The sequence below is a fragment of the Siniperca chuatsi genome, linkage group LG19 (genome assembly GCF_020085105.1).
Source record: "Siniperca chuatsi isolate FFG_IHB_CAS linkage group LG19, ASM2008510v1, whole genome shotgun sequence".
NCBI classification, from domain to species: Eukaryota; Metazoa; Chordata; class Actinopteri; order Centrarchiformes; family Sinipercidae; genus Siniperca; species Siniperca chuatsi.
Genome location: NC_058060.1, coordinates 8,703,827 through 8,723,690, shown reverse-complemented (window position 1 = coordinate 8,723,690; position 19,864 = coordinate 8,703,827). Strand labels below are relative to the sequence as shown.

The window sequence follows — 19,864 nt, the reverse complement described above, 5'->3', positions numbered from 1 at the left end:
TTGTTAAAACAAAGGAATCTACTGTGACTTTTTAAGCCCACTGGTGCCATCAAGTTAGTGATTAACTAAATCCAAACAGGTTATTTAAATTGGAGCTACAATTGATTTATTTCTTCCAGAAAGGGAAGACCATAAGCCTTTATATGAGCAGGCATTTCCTGGTGCCAACCAGATGTAGCAAACTGACAAGCTTCTTCGGTGCTGAGATAATAAAAGCTGTTTCTGTTTGATCAAAAACATCCTGGTTGTTAATGTTTGGGAGATGGCTGTAGAGTGCCTTTATTGAGAGTCATCTCTCAGATAAGCTGAACAAAGGGTGTGTGAGTGACTGTCAAGTGTTTTTAGATTGTATCATCATGGGAGATAGAACTGGTAGAATGAAACAAAACTCTGTCTGTACCTTTTTCATGATCCAGATTTTGGATCAAAGTTGATTTTGTCAGTATTGCCCAGCCCTCGTTTTGGCCATGGAAGTCTTTAGCATTTACTTTCTCTGCTTTACAATGTCCTTGAATTATCTGCCACTAAAACTAGAGCTCAGCTTGCACTGGCCTGTTGTCTCATTAAGTTTTAATATGGGCCGCTTGTCCAGGTCTGATTAGTCTTTTCACCAGGCCTTTTTGTCTATTGTCAAGACATGCTGGCTCTGTTTATGTACCTAGTCTACCCCCCACAGCAGTGGGGGGTAGACTAGGTACACACAGGGGCACACACAGACAGCTTTTGAACCCATATATAACACACACAGTGCATTTTCTTCCGCACTTTCAGTGTTGTCATTATTAGCCAGAGTACGCTGCCGGTTTTCATGCCACAACTAAGCAGCTTTGAATTCATGAGGGCTGCCTGTTGTTTGCTAATTTACAAAGTGTGTTGACATGTGGCACTGACAGAATGGTGAGGCGGTTAACGTCACTATGACAAACTGTTGGTTTTGAACGCGTGCCAGAAGAAAGAGTGACAGTCGAGTATTTGGTTTCCTCGTCTTTCGGATGGCTAGGGAAATAAGCAGCAGCTCTCAAGGCGAGCTGTCAAATGCAGCCTTTTGAATCCATTGTTTTCATGGCAGCTTTTACGTCTCTTTGCATGGTTGTCTGGTGTAGAGTGGTAGTCACCTGATAACTGGCTATTTCTAGGAGTTCCTCATGGAGGTAAGTCAGTTGAAATGAGTTTGACTAGTTGGACCCTGGCTGTTGTGTAGGTTGTAGTTATGAGCCCAAAATGTAGCCAAGTTTTAACACAAACGCAATTGATAGCTGATTAAATCAGGTAAACATACAGGCTGTGTTTGACATGAGATATGTGGTGTGTATTTAATGAGTCACCCAAACTTCTCTGTGAATAATGATAATATGTGAGATACGTGTCCTATATAAAATTGTATTCGTGCCTGTCAGCAGCATTTTATTGTTTTTATGTTTTAATGTTTGAACATATTCCTTTGTGAACACATTTTAAAATGGTCTCGAAGGACAGATTTCCTGTATATATCACATTATAACTAAAGAGAATACCACACTTGAGAAGGATCTGGAGGGAATAAAAGTGATGACTTCTGCTCCCTACACCAGCATGATTCCTAATTTTAAAGCCTAAATGTCAGCTTACATCAAGCATTGTTCTTTTCTTGTCTGTCTGTCCAGGACTCCAAGCTGCCCCTCTCCTTACGGAACAATCTTCTTGACCTTTTTGGCCAGATTGAGCGCGAGTTTGAAAATCTCTACATTGAAAACGTTGAATGTGAGTAAGCAAGCAAATTTATTTAGATTGCATTAAGATTTCTTGGGGACATACCTATTGCCTGTATTGATTGACTAACCAGATGGTTTCAGAGCGCAGGCAGTGTTTGCTTACTGATGCCCTGTCACTGTGCTAACATTACAGTACGCCGGGAAATTGACTCTCTGAATGAGCGTCTGACCGGAGATGGACAGACTATTGAGGGAGGAGACCCCACCAAAGGAGCTCTGAAAACAAAAGGTACAGTATTTCCTACACAATCTGTTGGAGGTCTCAGTACATTTAACAGACGCTTCTGCTTCTTTGGAGAAGCAGAAGAAAATTTTGCCTGTAAGACAAGAGAGATGAGATGAGAGTTTAAATACTATCTGTATGGCAGAGTATTGTAAAACAGCACTACAAATTGTTAATAGTTATTATGAAAGTATTAAATGAAGTGCTCTCACTAGCTGGCTCCACTTTCAAATTTTGCAGTCAGCTGATTAAAATAAACAACTTACAATTTTCCTAACAACTTCACCATATTTTATAAGTTTAAACATAATTGCAATGACCTCTTGAATTTTCTTTTAAGCAGCGTTTTACTAATGTCAACATATTTGTCCTCTGTTTATATAGGACTGAGATAGAAGTAAGTGTCTAGAACCAGAATGCACCAGATGGGTGTTTCATAATGTTGGCTCAGGAAAGCAAGGCTTCTTATTGTGAAAAGCCTGTCTTGAATGAGCCTAACAAACTAATAGGGTTACGTCAATTCACAATGAATAAAACTGACATGTAAAGACAACACTGTGATGTCTGCAGCCACAGAGCCGCACATAATGAACATATAATATGGAGAGTAATGAAACAAAATCGAACAAAACCACTGCAATTAACAAAGCAAAGAGAACTTTTTGCAGCGTGTTGTAGGTCAGCAGTGAGCTCAGACCCAATAAACTCCTCTGTTAGCTCAGTTTGTTGCAGCTCTCTGGTTGTAATCATGACATTGTGAGTAATGTGAATTTTATTTGTATAAATGCTGAAAATGAATGTACAAAATGTGTAAGCATTAAGTTTTTCTACAAACTAAAGTTTAGTTGGAGTTTGTTACGTGGTTTTAATAACCTCCACACTGACTGTCTCTCCCTCTTGTATTTTTAATAGAACCGATTTCAGGTGCCAACTTCTAGCTTAATTTTAATTGCAGCGTCTTTAAAAGCACATATGTTGACAAAATGTGATAAATTTGACATGTACTACAAACTGACTGCTGTTCATAGTGCAGCAGTAAAGAGGAATCGTCCGGGAGAAACGCTGTGTTTCAGTCTGGCACGTTGATGGTAAGACTGAGGCTAAACCTGAAAACTAGCCCGGTCCTAGTCAGGCTCTGGAGGGATACGTTTCCATGGTAACTTAGGTCAGACTTATTTAAACCTCCTATGTGAAACAGAATTTCCTGAAAATAAGTCTTGTTTAACTGTTGTTTTATGAAACAACCATCTGTACATGAATTACACAACTCCATACCTGCTGGAGACATAGCACCAATTCCACTGCATAGATTTTCAAAGGTCATTAGCAGCCATGCAGGCAGTACTGACAACTAATAACTAGAAACACACAAGGCTTTGTATTGTTGAGGTGTGCACAATTCAAAGCCTTGACACTTTATTAGGTCATTAGTGCAGCGGTGAAACCAACCAATGAGCTTGTTACTCAGTGGTGAATTTCATACATTGTTCTTTGTCTCTCCATCACACAGCCAGCCACAGCACCAGTCAACTGTCACAGAAGCTGAAGACCACCTACAAAGCCTCTACCAGCAAGGTACCTGGCTCCAGTTATGTTAGCCTGTTCTATAGAGCTCACATGATTTGTCACATGTGTAAATGTTTGAGCTGGGATTCAGGCTTGGGATAATGGTAACAGGCTATTAAAAGCCCCTTTGTTGCTGAGTGAGGGGAAGGAAGCCTTTTTCTCTTCCTCTTAGGTCATGATATGTAAAGAGTGGGTAAGCTAATTAAATTGTGTCATGACTGTTAAATTCTTTTGTTTTTGAAGTGCTGATGCATTTATTCAAGATTGTTGGACTTATAGGGGTTAAGGAAAGTTGATTTTAAGCGTTTATCACAAAATGACATCTCCATTGACTTCTTCCTTTTGAATCTCTTGCCGATGTAGCGCTTGTACACTTTCCACGGCAAAATAGGGGGACCTCGCACCTTCAGTGTGGCCACATGGGAGTTGTGGGGTGGAGATTCATGGGTAACTTCCTGAATGCTCTTTGTCACTAAGCATCATGGGGGACAGCTGTGGGCTGAGTCTGTTTTTAACTACAGTCTGACCTTGACTCCTCATCTCTTCTCTGCTCTGCACCCTTGTCGAAATTAATTTGGGTGAACGGCTGCATTTGTAAACAAAAGACATTTTTACAGTTTCTTATCAGAATACACTGTATTTTTGGAAGTGTCATGTTGGTTAACTTATTCATTACACTAAATCTTCTACCAGTAGAATAGAACCTTAATTACTTTGGTGACTATTTGAGTCCCTTTCCATCAGATGTCTCAAAATGATATGTCAGAGTCAATTGTCATAATTCCAAAACAAGTAACTGATGTGGAATTATAAAAGCCAACCTGTTTCCCCCTCATCACAAGAGAAGTTTAGACAGACTGGCCATAAGCTGAGCAACGTACAGTAAAAATACGAACCTAACGCCAGCAGTTTAACACAAAGACTGGAAACCTGGCTTCCTACCAGCACCTGTAAAGCTCACTAATGAACATGTTATATCTAGCTTGTTTAATCTGTACAAAAACTGAAGTGTGTCGAGCTATTTCTTGGCCAAGACCAGTAACTTGGAGTCTCTTTTGGTTGCCTGGCAACTGCTCCCAGACATGAAATAGTATATAACTTCTGTAAAACAGCAAATTGAGTTTTTTTTTCTCCTTTTTTTTTGTACGGACTAAACAAACGAGATATAATGTGTTCATTTCCAGTCTCTATGCTAAACTAAGCTAACCAGCTGTTGGCATTAGCTTCATATTTACCACACAGACAGGAGAGTGGTATTGAACTTCTAATCTAACTCTCGGCAAGAAAGCGACTAAGTCATTTCCAAAAATATTGAACTATTCCTTTAATGCAGGGCCCTGCAGTGAGAGCATTTCGCTCGCATATGCAAGTCTAAATTAGAGTCTAAATTAGCAAATGTGAAAAATGATTTGATTTGGTGCGAATCTCCTAGTTATGTCAGTTTGCCCCTGTGTCCTTTCCATTTTCGTCTGTGCTCCTAAAGTGCTCCTAAATTTTTTCATTTAGGGGTACCACTGCCCCTAAAAATACATGTAAGCGTAGAGACCTGTAATGGTATAAGTACCAATATTGAAAATGTTTTATTTAAGTGTAATGTGGCTTTCAAACATGTCTTTGAACTTCTCTTCCCCATTCTCTTATTTTCTACTTACCTAAAAACGATTCCCTCGACATTGCCTTTCCTAAAGCAAAGAAACAATCTGAATGCAGCCAAAGTCTGAGTTAAATGAAGAGTGGGACACAATCCTAGAAAAGAGGATACACAGGATCAAGGGAGGACTTCTTAGATTAACCTCCTGACAGAACTAGCTGCTAAATAATATACAGCTAACTTGTCAGCTAGCTAAGAAACATGACCCAAAACTAATTTTTTTAAGACTGACGGGACTTTAAACTAATGGTCTGCACTAACTATATGCTCAGTTTACCTTGCCTGGAATGGGCTATTTTTCTTGTTGCTCATTGTGTTTCAGTGACATGAAACAAATACGATTGTATTGTACTCTAATGTGAATGTAAACACACCGGACAGAATACATTAACACAGTCTTACACAAGTGAACCAGATGCTTTGCTGCTGCATCTAATGACTACCAATGATCTAAGCTTATTGCCACGGTTAGTCGTCTGCTTGCAGCAGCATGCACAGTACAGGTTGTGACCGCTCTGTGACAACTGAAACTACAGTTCACCCTATAATTTGTTCATCTGGAAGCCTGCAGTGACTAAAGGCCATGTGTAATCAGACCACTAGATATTTTTAGAGGTGCACCACAAGTATCAGTGCAAGATCTTCCTTACGCTGATACTTGAGTTGTCATATGAGCAGTCTTGATATTAATACTCCAGTGGCACACAGTTTGATGCAGTTTGAAACTGCAAACCTTTTTGGCAGTTGCAGAAATATATATGAAACGCTTTGCTTTTGCAGGATACCATTCTAGGGGCCTGTATCACAAAGCCAGTTCAACTTAGCCTGGCTCTCTTTGGGTTACCTGGCTTCACTGAGCTTAGCATTGATGATTTATAGTGAGGTTAAACATATACATTATTAATGACACAAGATGAATAGACTAAGCCAGCTTCGCGATACCAGAAAATTAAGAGAGTTAAGCCCAAAGAAAGCTGGCTCACCCACTAATCTCACCCACTTTGCCTTATCTGTTTGTCAGAAGACCACAATAAACTGTGTGATGTGTGTAAAAAAAAAAAAAAAAAAAAAAGAAAGAAAAGGAAATGCTACTTGTATCTCTCTTAGTCTATGGTATGGTTACGTAGCCAGCTCTCAATTATATTACCATTATCAAAAACAAATTATAAACCCAACTGATAAATTTGTTTCTGTAACTGTGCCATAATAGGCCATGTAGTAAGGCATGTGTGGTTGTAAGTTAAGTCGTACATAAGCTGGTATTTGTGTCAGCCCATTTTGTCAAGTAATCAGCATTCCCATCAGTTCTGAAAACTTTGTATTGGTGCACCTGTAGTTACTTTAATTTTACTTGGCCTCTAATTTAGGCAACACTGTGTTTGGTTCAGCACCAGGAGGAATGCTCATCCCTCTGTCTTTTTTTTTCTTCTCCATCATACCCACCTCTCTTCTCTCTCTGCTCAGATTGTGTCCAGTTTTAAAGCCACCGCAGGGTCCCGGGCTTTGTGCCAGCTGCTCAAGGAGTATGTGGGCCACCGGGACGGGATCTGGGACCTCAGCATCACCCGAACTCAGCCAGTGGTCCTGGGCACCGCCTCTGCAGGTACACCAAACCACTTTACTGACTTAAATATTTCAATCACTGCACCATTATACACCAGCCTACATGCCACATAGTGGTTTTCAATGAGATTAATTAGTCAAAACTAAAGGTGCTGCATGCATCATTATATCATTGTCATATTAATTGTGATACCTTAATGCAATTATCAATAAATGTGAGCATAGTTGAGATGATTGATGGCATCTGTTACACACCAGTAGTGTTGTTAGTGCTAATATTGTCGAAACTAATTCTCAAAAAAGACAGCACCCAAAAACAAGTTCACAGCTAGTTAAATACACAGTTCAGTAGCTAAGCATCGCCTCTATCCTAACTCTACAAGTTAGCCCTGCCCTAAAGCATACCCTGCTTTATCGTCTATTTTACCTAAATGGGACCCTAATTTACAAAATGAACATCATGCTGTATTGAAGAAGACTTGAAACAACTTTTTGCGACCATAAAATCATTAGGAAAGTGTTTACTGAGGTAATAAATCAAGTGAGAGGTTAGGGTCATTTTCTCGTAGACTTCTATACATTCGGACTTCTTTTTGCAAACAGTGGAGTCGCCCTCTGCTGGCCATTAGAAAGAATGCAGGTTCAAGACACTTCCGCATTGCCTTCACTTTTCAGACCTGGAGGTTGCTGCTTGGTTGTACACAGTCTCACCATAAGGTGGTCCAGAAATTTCTCACTAAATCTAACCAGATAGCCCACTATGTAAATTCAGGAAATTAACATATTAAATCATTACATGATTACTATAGAAAATAGCTTCATGTTGTCCACCCTGCTCTCCCTTCACAGATCACTCCGCTCTGCTGTGGAGTATAGAGACTGGGAAATGTCTGCTGAGGTACGCTGGCCATGCAGGATCAGGTAATAATTCATAAGAAACTTAATTAACTTTATTTGTCAACAACCATGCAGACATTTCAAAGTGCATGGTGAGATTATTCTGTGCAGCATTCATACTTTGTATATTAAGGTTGAAATGTGTTAATCATTAGTAGGAAAACTGGTTAAATTAAATTTTTGTAATTCAAACCAAAAATCTTAAATGGATATAATGAAGTTCTGTCATGTTCGCCTGTTTTTATTAAACACTGGCTGGTTCATGTCTAAAACATATGCTGTAGGTTACTGTCAGATAAAACACTATGTCTGTCAACATTTGCTCACTTGGCTAGTTAGATAATGGAATACTTATGTACAACATATGTACACGTCTCATCATTGTTCTGTTTCCCCACAGTTAACTCCATCAAGTTCCACCCCACGGAGCAGATGGCCCTCACTGGTATGTATTTAAATACATGTGTGTTTATTTTGTTGAATTAGCTACATTTAATATTTGTGATATGTTAATTCTCTTCATGACTATTTCACCATCTTCTCCCTGCCTCAGTAGTTAATTTTCTGCAGATCCGAATGTGCTGTTTGTTGATGTGTACTTTCCACAGCCTCTGGGGACCAGACGGCTCACATCTGGCGCTACATGGTGCAGCTTCCTGCCCCCCAGCCACCACCAGATGTCAGTGTGAGTAGCTTTGTACTGTTCGCTTTCCAGAATTTCTACTGAACTTTCTACTGAATTTTGACTGAACTATTGTGTGTCCTTTGTACACTAATAGGCTCCGTGTGATGACGATCAGGACTCGTCAGACAGAGAAGAAGGTGAGGTGGATGGCGAGGGCCCTTGCGAGGTGCCCACCGTCCGGGTCGCTACAGCAACCCTGAAGAGCCACCAGGGTGTAGTGATCGCAGCTGATTGGTTAGTGGGAGGCCGACAAGTGGTGACAGCTTCCTGGGATCGAGCTGCCAACCTGTATGAGGTGGAGACATCTGAACTGGTTCACACACTCACTGGTATGTAAACTGACTGAAATATTATGTCATAGTATAGCACAATATGGTGTCTGTTATCTGTCTTCTGGTATACATCTTGGCATATACATTTGGATTTTATTGTGATATTTTTAATATTTGAGTATTTATGTATCCAGTAATCCTAAATTACAGGTCACTCCCAAATTAACACCAACACAAAGCAAGTTAGCCCATTGTTTCGTCTCACTCAAACATTTGAAGTTCCTCAAAAGACATAAAAAAATCTTTTTTTGCTGTTGTTTTTTTGCAGGAATGCCTACAGCACAATGTTTTGTTGCTGAATAATTGTATCAAAAGGCCCACTTTTACCTCTTTCTTGTAGCATTCAGTGAAGAGGTAACGTGTAACTGAGCTTAAATGGAAGACGAAATTGGCTGCTTGTTAATTTTATGGAGCAGTTGTGACCAAAATTGGCTATTGTTGTATTGAAGAAGCCACTGTTTCCTCTACTTAGAGTGACTACACAATGAAATACATGCAGTCCAAGCAGACTATGCTGCAGGAGGTGGTCATTTTGTGCCTCTTCTGACACTGTTGCATCATTAAGAGAGGGGGGAAACAGCTAGCCTCGCTCTGTCCAAAGGGTAAAACAATCCCCCTACCAGCAGGTGGATGTTTACCTGGTTTCCCTATTTATGCTAAGCTAAGCTAACCAGTTGCTTCAGATTTATCATACAGAGTGGTATCAATCTTCTCATCTACGTTTTAGCAAGAAAACAAATTAGGGTCTTTTTCAAAAGGTGGAATTATTCCATTAAGAAGGTTTAGACAAATCTGTGGAACATAACCTGCTGTTTATTTGGTTGCACAAAATTAAGTGGAGTTCTGACTGACAGGCTCTTGCTACTTTCTTACTGTAGCAACCATGTGTTTTTATGAAAATCATTTTAATGATGTACAAACCCAAGGAGTTTAGTATGTTTACTACTGTGTGTCTGTGTACAGGACATGATCAGGAGCTGACCCACTGCTGTACCCACCCTACCCAGCGGCTGGTGGTCACTTCATCCAGAGACACCACCTTTAGACTGTGGGACTTCAGAGACCCGTCCATCCACTCGGTCAACGTCTTCCAGGGGCACACTGAGTAAGTCTGTCTCTTGCACAAACACACACACACACACACACACACACACACACACACACACACACACACACAGACTGCTCAACCCTGGTTCAGACATCATTAATTGATGCTTAAAAATTTCCACAGTTTGAGTGATGGCTAGTTGCTTTATTTCTCCCACAGGGTGGTGCTGTAACATCTCTGTGGTCTGTGAATCCCTCCAGCACTTTCTGCTTTTTTCCCCCCTTTTTCCTTTTACAGTGCCACATTAATTTACAGACCCTTTTGCTCTAAGCCAAATCCTCCACTTGCCTCTCATTCATTACTGAGCACTTCTCCTCACTTCGACAGTTTGCGTCTCTTTCTCCCCTCTCTTTCTCTTCCTAACTCTCTCTCCCCCGCGCCGTCCTGTTCATTTATCTGTCCGTTTCTGCGTTAATCCCCCACTCTGTGTAATTTGGCACTTCGCTCGCTGTTAACACTCAATTGCAGCCGCTCATTTCAAAACGATGACTGTCAGACTTGTCTGTGGCTTTCAATGGCAGCGCTCTTTAAAAGGCGGAAGAAGAGTGTGTGTGTATGTGTTTATGTGCATGTCTACATGTGTGTGTGCTGGCTGGCTGGTACTCTCTGGCAGCCTTTGATTGCAAGTGGGGGGATTACATAGAGCTCATTATGTACGACCCCAACATGTATAATTCCTGCAGATCCCACTCTAATTCTCTCCCATAGACAATTGGTATAATGAGATTAAGCACCAGTGTTTCACAGTTAACGGTAGCCCTCCTCCTTTCCTTTCCTTTCCTTCCCTCCATTCTTCTTTCCTTCCCAAATGGCCATCAATGAGAAACTTGTGAAAACTACTTGTCCTTCTGTGGTGCAAACTTACACTGCTGTCATTATCAAGTAATCTAACAATTATTTTCTCAATTAATGAATTGATCATTTGTTCCAGAAATGTCTTGAAATTGTTAAAAATGTCCACATTTGAGGGCGCCCTGGTAGCTCCCCTCGGTAGAGCGTGCACCCAGTGTACCACAGCTGAGTCCTTTGCCCCCCTTTAGCACCCCCCCGGTCCGTCTTTGGCTGCACTATCAAATAAAGGCAACTTGTGTCCATGATGACATCTTCAAACGTCTTTGACCCAAAGTTGAAAAGCCAAAGATTAATTTATACCAGAAAATATTCACATTTGGAACCAGAACTAAAGCTGTAGCCAGTGAATTTTTGGCATTTTTGCTTAAAAATGACTTTAATTAATTGATTGATTATCAAAATAGTTGCTGATTAATTTTTCTGTTGATCAACTTATCAATTAATGTAGTTATTTTTAATCAATTAATCAACTACTAAGTCCAGTGTGTGAGGGGGAGAGAGAGAACATGACAAGGGTGAGTTGGATAGGAGTAAAGAGTTCTGCGGAATACTGTTGACTGTATGTTTGTCTATTTGTTTGCGGTCCCATCGTAAAAGGTCGCATCAACAGTCAAAAACATGCAGTTTACTCATCCCCATGCTTTTTCCAATTTGTGAGTAATTTTTGTTTTAACCAGACCCTACAACAATAGCAGGTTGCCATTTCTCCGGCTAATTTTCCAGAATCTCCAATATGGCATAATGACATGGCATAAGTGGCATAATCGCCACATCCCTCCTGTGGAAACAGGAGAGGAGAGTGTGAATGGTTTAATAGGCAGAAGATGTTGAGAGCTGGAGGGAAGACAGCCTCTCGTTTCCACCGTCTTAACTGGCAATTACAGCTAACGCTTCCTGACAGCGAACCGCGGCAGCTAAAAGTGCAGCGTACACCCTCTATCCCACCACCCCGCCGTAATTGCAGAGTAATGACAACTGCATGTGAGTTAACAAAGCGGCCAAGAGCAAACGAGAAGTGACAGCCAACTTGCTCTACAAACAGAATGCCATGTCACGTTTGTCTCTCCTGCCATCGACGGCTTTCATAAACATTTGATTGCGGTTGATAGAAATGCACGTTTGTGTGTGTGTGTGTGTGTGTGTGTGTGTGTGCGCGTGCGTGTGGGGGGGGTCATCTTTATGCAGATTTGACATTCTGTCTCTGGAGGAATACACCAGCACTTACCAGGTTCCCAGCAACTGTCAGTTTTGCTGCAGCACAGCAAAATAACAAAGTGCTCTAAAGCCTCTTAGTCGCCTGTGCCTGAATTGTTTCATTTACATTTTACCTTTTAGGCATTTGGCTTACGCTCTCATCCACTTACAATGAGTACATTGTAATATTTTCAGAAATTCATACATCAATCATTAAAAGCACTCATTAGGAAAGAGGATAAGGATCAAAGCCACAGTGCCAGAAAAATACTCCAGTTTACCTAGCAGATTTATGTATGACAGAGATGTGCTCGTAGGTAAAGAAATAACAACCAGTTAGGAAATGTGGCATTAAGACATGTCAAAGAACATTCCTAATGTGATGAGTTTTTGGTTCTTGCTTGCAGTCGCTTTTTGTTTTGCTTTATTGTAGTTTGTTTACCAGTGTTTCTTTAAAGTGCACTGAGTTGTGCTATGTTTCCCTCGTTGGATATTTGTACAATATTTTCTCTCAATTTATTAAGTACATTTTCTGAAACCCTTAATATTTTTAGAACACTGCAATCATCACACTAGTTCATACTGTGCAGAATAGAACAAACATTTTCTAGAGCCAACTGAAAAGTATCCTTTTTTTTTTTACCAAGTTATGCAATCAAGGATCTCACTGCCAGTGTGCATTTTTCCACAGTATGTAGCTTACAGTTACAGTAATGTAAAATACTAAAATTGACATCAGTGCCAATCTGACTCTAAAGAGTCGGTGCCTGTGTAACTCATAGTCAGATTGGCACCTTGGAGGTGACAGCCCTCATCTTCTCAAACAGTCAAACCTGCAGTGGGCGAGCCTCCAGCTGCGGGTTTCTTTATCATATTCTTTCATGTACTACCTGTTTATGTCACACTTTTGTCACATTAAATACAGTAAGGACAAATTTCTCAATACAAAGGATTCATTTAATTATAAATACATTCTCCTGTCTGCCCACAGCATTTCATCCACCTCACATCTGAAATTTGCCCTTCCAATCCACAATCAATCAAAAACTCAGACATCGTCACTGAGTTAACTAAAGATAGTTGTATTCATTAATTTGAGCAGCCTGAAATGCATACACTGTTGTGAGGCAATGAGCTATGGATATGAGAGTGATTATTCTCATTTGAAGGGTGTAAAACTGACTGTAAGAGCTTTCGCCTCACTAAAGACAAAGGGGGCAATTTTAAGCCATAATTGCTCAAACTCTGAATAGTCTGTGAAACTAAATTTTCGTTTCATTGTAGCAGCCGAAACTACAAGTGTGACATGGGTACTGTAACACTTACATTCTAATATAACCTCAGCTAGTCGAAAAAGTTTGGGGAGGAAAACTTGGAAACAGAACCACAAACTGACCTCTTGTGTGTTACTTTTATGAGGCTAAGGAACCTTTGGGCTTCATGGTTAGGGAGACATCCTCCTCAGACAGCAGAGGTCCCACGATTCCCTCTGTACGTCTCTCTCTCTTCCTTCCGAACTCCCTAAGTCTCCGATTGCAAGGAGTCTTGACCTTGGCTGTCAGACACACTGCAGAGATGCCATTAAGTAACACTGAATTCTCCCCTCCCTCCTCACCACCCATTCCAAAAACCCTTTAACCTTAATCAACCTTTTAATCAATTACCTTGTCTGATGAGGCTCCCCACACACCTCCCACCCAGCACACCTCCTATCTTTCCTTCTCTCTGTCTCTCCTTCTACATCTTGTATTCCCAGGTGGGCTGTACCCTGCAATGTCAGAAGGTGCCTGTAACGATACAGCACTTTCCTTGAGCCTCGGCCTCTCTAATAGGACAAAGTTTAGTCCCCTAATTAGCCCTTAATGCCGTGTCAATTTGAATTAAGAGAGAAGCCAGTTTTAGAAAGGAAAAACTAGATGTGGAACTCGAGACGATGCTTGCGTGTGTGACGGGACACTACTCAACGCTAATCTTAATCAAGAATCATTTATTTTTAAACTTCCCTCCGTGAATGAACAGGAACAAAAGAGAGGGAGGAAGAAAAAGAAAAACCCTCACAGGAGCGACTGACATACAGTCATAGACTGGAAATATTAAAGGTCTATTAAATGAATGGCTAGGCCTGACCTTAGTGCTATCATGTGGAGCAGTTCATCACGGCTGGTTGGATAAAGGGCTTGGGAGGAGGGTGATGCTGTATGCATATAAAGAACATTTCTGCCTCCATTGTGCCCAACATAGCTGATGATATGATGTAGCAAAAGATATTGTGTATCTGGCATAATTTATCCTTTTAAGGAGTACAAGAGTAACATCTTGTGACCTCTTCTGGTTGAAAGTTTCAAGTGTTCTGCACCTCTGAGCACAGCTAGCATCAAAGATGTATGCGATCAGAGTTGTGCTCTTTCGCACCTGTAACTACACCTACTGTGATGTCAGGGCATACTGACCACTGCAATGGCAAGAACTACAACTACTGGAGGTCAGCAAAGTCAAGATTAGTGAGTCATTAAGCAGGCAGCAATAGCCAGAAATATGTTAGAATCTTACTGTAGGAAGCAGTACATGGGGTATCATTTGTTGTCATGCAGGTTGTTAAAACATACTATACAGTATTTACACGCGTCACATGTGGATACTTCCATATCTTGAACATTAAAGTCCTATATATGTAATGCTTGTTATAGTAGAGTTCTTCTCAGTTTTCAGTTGGTCGCTTCCTGGGAAATTGGGGTCTGTTGGTGGTTGCTGATTGCTTGAACAAGGATCATGGGCGACATGGACAAAAATTCCATCACGATGCATTTCAGTTATAATTGCAAAAAAAAAAAAGGAAATTCAATTGAGAATGTGCAAGAATAAATACAGACATATCACAGTACCTCATCTATAAAATCCAAATATGTAAATCCAATATCGCCATAAATCAGTCCTGCTGATTCATTTACAGCATTGCCCACAATAGTCTAATATAGTGATTTCCCAACCAGGTACTTCTGCAGTTGCCACGGGGTACATGGAAAGCTCAACCAATGAACTCAACTGAACTCAACTAAAAAACAGAAATTGTGATTTGATTAAAAAATACATGTGTATATACACATTGTGTTAAAAGAGAAAAAGTAACATTAACAGCCTAATAAGATTACAAATTGGTTTGATCTTTAGTAAATTTACCATAAAAGCTGTCCATCAACCTGAGTCAGTTGTTGTAACACATTAACACCACGTGTTGCAGTTGAGAATGTGTGAAAGCTAGTTAGCGAGCGAGCAGACATCTTGAAATAGTTAGTAAAGGTTAAACAGTTGAAACAGTTAAAGTAATGAATAAACAGTCGAAATAGCTAAAATTAAAAGATAAAGTTGAAATAGTTAGCTATAAATATGTAACTATATCCACTTTTATATGATTAATAGTGTGAAATAACATCCAGTTTATAATTCATTGATAAGAACATATTTGAGTGGTGCTGATGAAGAAGTATTTAAACTCATCTGATAGGGATACGTGAGACAAAAAAGATGCGATGAATCATGGTCTAATACTCTGAGATATTAAAGTATAGCTACCGCTGTAAATATTCTCTCACAATGGACAAAATTCTATCATATCAAGGTATCTATAGTCATATTGCCAAACACTAGCTTGGATACCTTATTTCTCCCATCAATAATTTCTTGAGTAGCATGGCAGAATACCTCTAAGTGTATTTTTTGTGTGTATCTTTGTAGTGTTTGGTTTATTGAACTTGATCACAAAGTGAAACGCTCACAGACTACATGAGACTCAGTAAATGTGTGTAAGCTGTAGAGAGTGAAGTGGAAACTGTATTTCAAGGTGTCTCGACAGCTCAAACGCATTCAATGGTGTGAACACTTTCAAGTCATTATTTAACCCATCAAATTGTTCTGACAGCTACACCTATTTGACAGGAATTCAGCGTGAGTGTGATCGTGCCTGCATTTCCTTGGGAAGGGTGGGAGAATAATGGGAAGGTGTTACCTTGTATTTAAAATGGAGACTCACATTTTAAATCAAGAACCACACGATGTTAACTTTCTGATGTTGTTGCTGAATACACCCTCTCTAGGTTCAAGTGGTCAATCCTCATAATGTATCTTGACATATCACTGTGACGCATGTGTGGATCTGTCTCATGTTTTAGGAGTATGAGTAATTACAGCGTCTGTGGAAGAGGGTGACCAGACTGGCTATACACCTACTGTGTAAGCTGAAAGTTTTCGGGAGTGAATGCTTATTCACTCCCTAAACTTTCTGCCTTTTCCTGAATTGGAAGAACTGAAAGCACTTTTGCTGTACTTTCCTGTCAACTCTTTTCACTGCATTTAAATTGGATTGTGGACTGTGTGAATCTCTTTAAAAAAAGAAAGAAGAAAAAAAAAGATACACTTTTGATTCCAGTTTGAACACAAAGGAAGAGTATTACATTCTTTGTTTAACAACTGCTAAAACCACTGCTGTCTCACCTCTTTTTGTGTGTGTCTGTTTTGTCTGCGTGTCCGTCTTTTGTAGCACGGTGACGTCGGCAGTGTTCACGGTGGGTGACAATGTGGTTTCAGGAAGTGACGACCGCACCGTCAAGGTGTGGGATTTGAAGAACATGAGGTCACCTATAGCAACCATCCGCACTGACTCGGCTGTGAACAGGTTGGTGAAAGGACGGAAGTACCTGGTTGAGAGCCAGGCTTCATGGGTGCATTTGTTGCTGCAATAAGTCTTTGTGATTTTTTTAATTCTCTGTAGACAAAGAAGGTCATTGAAGAATCTGACAATGAAGTTAAAAATCTGGTTGCCTGACACTGAGGCAATATTGTTCTTATATTATACATCAAATATCAGTTGATTAGTGCTATCCGTCAATGAAAAACCTGGATATGATTTGTTGCATAATTGATACGCACTTCAGTGGTTGTTAATGGCATTACTTCATCTGAATTGATTCCTCAGCGATAAATTAATTGGATTCCCCACGAGTATGCATGAATATGTTGTTATATTGCTGTGTTTCATTAGAGTGTGATGGTGCTCCATCATGGATGAATCACGAGACAATGGTCCCCCGGCTACAGAAATGTAAAAGGCCCTTCTCCTATTTAGCAGCAAGTCGCCCAGAACGCCTGCATATGGAGACGTGTGCAAAGCAGAAAGCAAAAATGTGCCAACGTGAATTTGCGCTTGAAATATTTCTGTAAATCTAGTGCTGAATTATACACCATGCAGTCACTTCTGTTACCAAATCATCCAAAATGTGACATGCTGTAAAATAAAAGTCCAGACTGCTGTTGTACTGGAGAACTTCAGAGAGTTTACTTAAGAGTATTTACAAAATCTGGGCCAGATTCAAAGTGAACTTGATCTGATCTTTCAGGATAAGCGTCTCTGCCAACCAGAGGATCATCGCTCTGCCACACGACAATCGACAAGTCCGACTGTTTGACATGAGTGGAGTGAGGCTGGCCAGACTTCCGCGCAGCAACAGAATGGTAAAGACGGGAACAAAGTGGACGGGAAGATCTGTGTTTCAGCAGTCAATCAGCATCATTAAAGCAAAAATTTTAAACGTGTGTGTGTGTGTGTGTGCAGGGTCACAGGCGAATGGTGTGTTGCACAGCGTGGAATGAAGAGAACCAGTCGTGCAACCTGTTCACCTGCGGCTTCGACCGACAGGCCATCGGCTGGAACATCAACATCCCAGCCCTGCTGCAGGAGAAGTGATGCCACTGACACACACACACACACAAAAAAATTATAAAAACTGTAATCTGTGGCCTCGCACATGCTAGAATGTTTACCCTGTGAAGCATTTTAGTTGGCATGTAATTCACTGATTTCCAGCTGCTGGAATGTGTGAAAAACACTGTTCAATTAGCGTCGCTTTTGAGGATGCAGCTATTAACATTGATTGGCAAGAGCCTATTCCCCAGATGTATAACTCATCTGTCATTTATTGTGTACATCTGCAGTTGGAACCTCCAGAACATCTCCTGGTGTTAAGTGACTGACACGGCTCCAACATTTTAAAGTCCAAGTGTGTACGAGGCCACAGAGCTGATCTCCTGTATTTGACCCTTTCACTTATTTAGCATGAATTGTGAATTGTGACACGGCTAGGCTGATCCTTTCATTCCTAGCCTTTTCTGTTTTAAAGTATAAAAGTATATATTTGACTCCAGAGTCACAGGCTGCTGTTCACATCACTGTTGTTTAGTTACTGCTGAATGGTTGCTCTTGCATGTAGATAAACTCGGTTTGCGAATGTTACTTGTAAAGGAGAGAACAATTATAAGGCCAGGAGAGTTTGTAGAATAGGATATAAAGAGGTTATGTATATATTATGTTGTGGCCTGATTAAGTGACCTGTGTTGCAGGTTGTTGCTAGTTCATAGATTAAGTGTCTTACAGCTGTCTACCTTTTGAGGGGGGAGTTTGGCAGAGATAACGTGGTTCTGTGAAATGTTTTTATCCTTTTAGTCAGACTTTTTCTTATCATGGAACAAAACATATCATATTTAGGCCTGTCAGATGCAGGCTGCTGGGTCATTCAGTTGTCTTAAAATGTTTCATACAGGATCTGCTGTCCTGTCTGAAAGTTTTCACTGATTTAAGATTCTTTGCCTATTACCTTTGATGCTTTCAATTCACAGCCAGCCTCCATATTTCCACATTTTGTTGTCAATATTTCAAACTTATGATACTGTAACTCTGCCTTGTTCCATGTTTACAGTAGGATTTCATTTTTAAAGTATTGCTCTATTCTGCCACTCTGTCTGAATGCAAAGTGTCAAGAGCATAGCAATAATGGGAAAACAACTGCACTTCTGTTGTTCACAAATCTTTTGTAGGTGTGTGAATGGGATGTGTTCAACATTATATATGTCGCAGGTTTAGGTGTCACTACTTTTAGCCATAATATGCGCCCATATTTTCTTGGTGTCAGTGAAATACAGACCCATCCTCTTCAGCCTGTTGCCAACTCAGAGCCCTGTGTTGCTGTAATGTGTCGTCCCTAAGTGAACTTGTTGGTTACTGGTCATTCTTGTGCTTCAACAGCCTGTCAATATGAAGTTATAGTGTTTACACTTAGCATTGAACCCTTAGCCTTGTATAACTTCTTGCACCTTTTGTTGTAGATGCCGCTTTTCAGTCTGTGTGAGGCACTCATTATTCAAATACAGAAGCAATAACCCAGCTCTATGTTTCCGGTGAAGCCGATTTCTGTCTTGGAAATCAGTAAATATGACTTGAAATACACACTGAATCTCAGTTTGAGAATTCTAACTAGAATTGGGCTTGACCGTAAACCAGGAAACTCTGTATTTGTTACACTTGTGCAATATCCTGAACATGAAGTCATGCTGTAGTTTTTGATCTTCATATGTTTAACTTATTTCAGTGCTGTAAATCCCATAAAATGATTTGATGTACTTGTGTGACTGGTGTAGATGTAGCTTAATGTAAATGGGTATGCATAACGTACCCAAAAGTTAGCTTCAGACTACACACTTTACTGCTGTTTCCATCAACAATAGAGTCAGGATGGATTTTGAAGTATCGTGAACCTAAAAATGTAATAAACTATTTGAAATGCCTTACCATTGCATTGAAATTGGTGCATTAGCCGTATCCATCTCAGCATCAATGCACTTTTCCAAATGCTTGTTAAATAACTAATTGTGTTCCACTGCACAGTGCAGATAGGATTTTTATTCCTGTTTCACTCAGGGAACTCAATCTCACGCCCACTGATACCGCTGTCATTTTAATCTGCAGGTAGAAAGGCAAGTCCGATTTGCGCCCCACATATGAATTCTAACTCGGAGGAAATATGATTTTGGATCGATAAATTAAATTATTGCTGGCCAGATTGGAGGGTTAAAAAAGTGGATAGGCTTCACTTTGTTCACTCATTGTTGTGAATCATATTCACTTCAAACTTCATTGTGTGATCTACTTTGCATACTTTATTGTGACGGGTACATGCTCTCTGACACTTTCCAATAAAAATGTGTGATTTCCTTTT

At 40.2% G+C, this 19,864-nt stretch overlaps 1 protein-coding gene across 5 annotated transcripts in view; it reads left to right on the top strand.

The window, feature by feature from the left end:
* The window catches only part of wdr37 (WD repeat domain 37), a 22,154-nt gene extending 2,290 nt beyond the window's left edge, over positions 1–19,864 (top strand). For 2 of the 5 annotated variants that reach the window (XM_044176925.1, XM_044176926.1), the window contains exons 3-15: positions 1,644–1,740; positions 1,885–1,980; positions 3,485–3,549; positions 3,904–3,987; positions 6,656–6,794; positions 7,604–7,675; positions 8,052–8,096; positions 8,260–8,336; positions 8,431–8,665; positions 9,632–9,773; positions 16,357–16,491; positions 17,213–17,327; positions 17,428–19,864. In XM_044176925.1, coding sequence (XP_044032860.1) covers positions 1,644–1,740; positions 1,885–1,980; positions 3,485–3,549; positions 3,904–3,987; positions 6,656–6,794; positions 7,604–7,675; positions 8,052–8,096; positions 8,260–8,336; positions 8,431–8,665; positions 9,632–9,773; positions 16,357–16,491; positions 17,213–17,327; positions 17,428–17,559 — 1,434 coding nt within the window. In that variant the 3' untranslated portion in view covers positions 17,560–19,864. Of the gene's footprint in view, positions 1–951; positions 1,152–1,643; positions 1,741–1,884; positions 1,981–3,484; positions 3,550–3,903; positions 3,988–6,655; positions 6,795–7,603; positions 7,676–8,051; positions 8,097–8,259; positions 8,337–8,430; positions 8,666–9,631; positions 9,774–16,356; positions 16,492–17,212; positions 17,328–17,427 lie in introns of those variants that run through there. The other 3 variants (XM_044176928.1, XM_044176930.1, XM_044176927.1) reach the window with 3 other exon arrangements.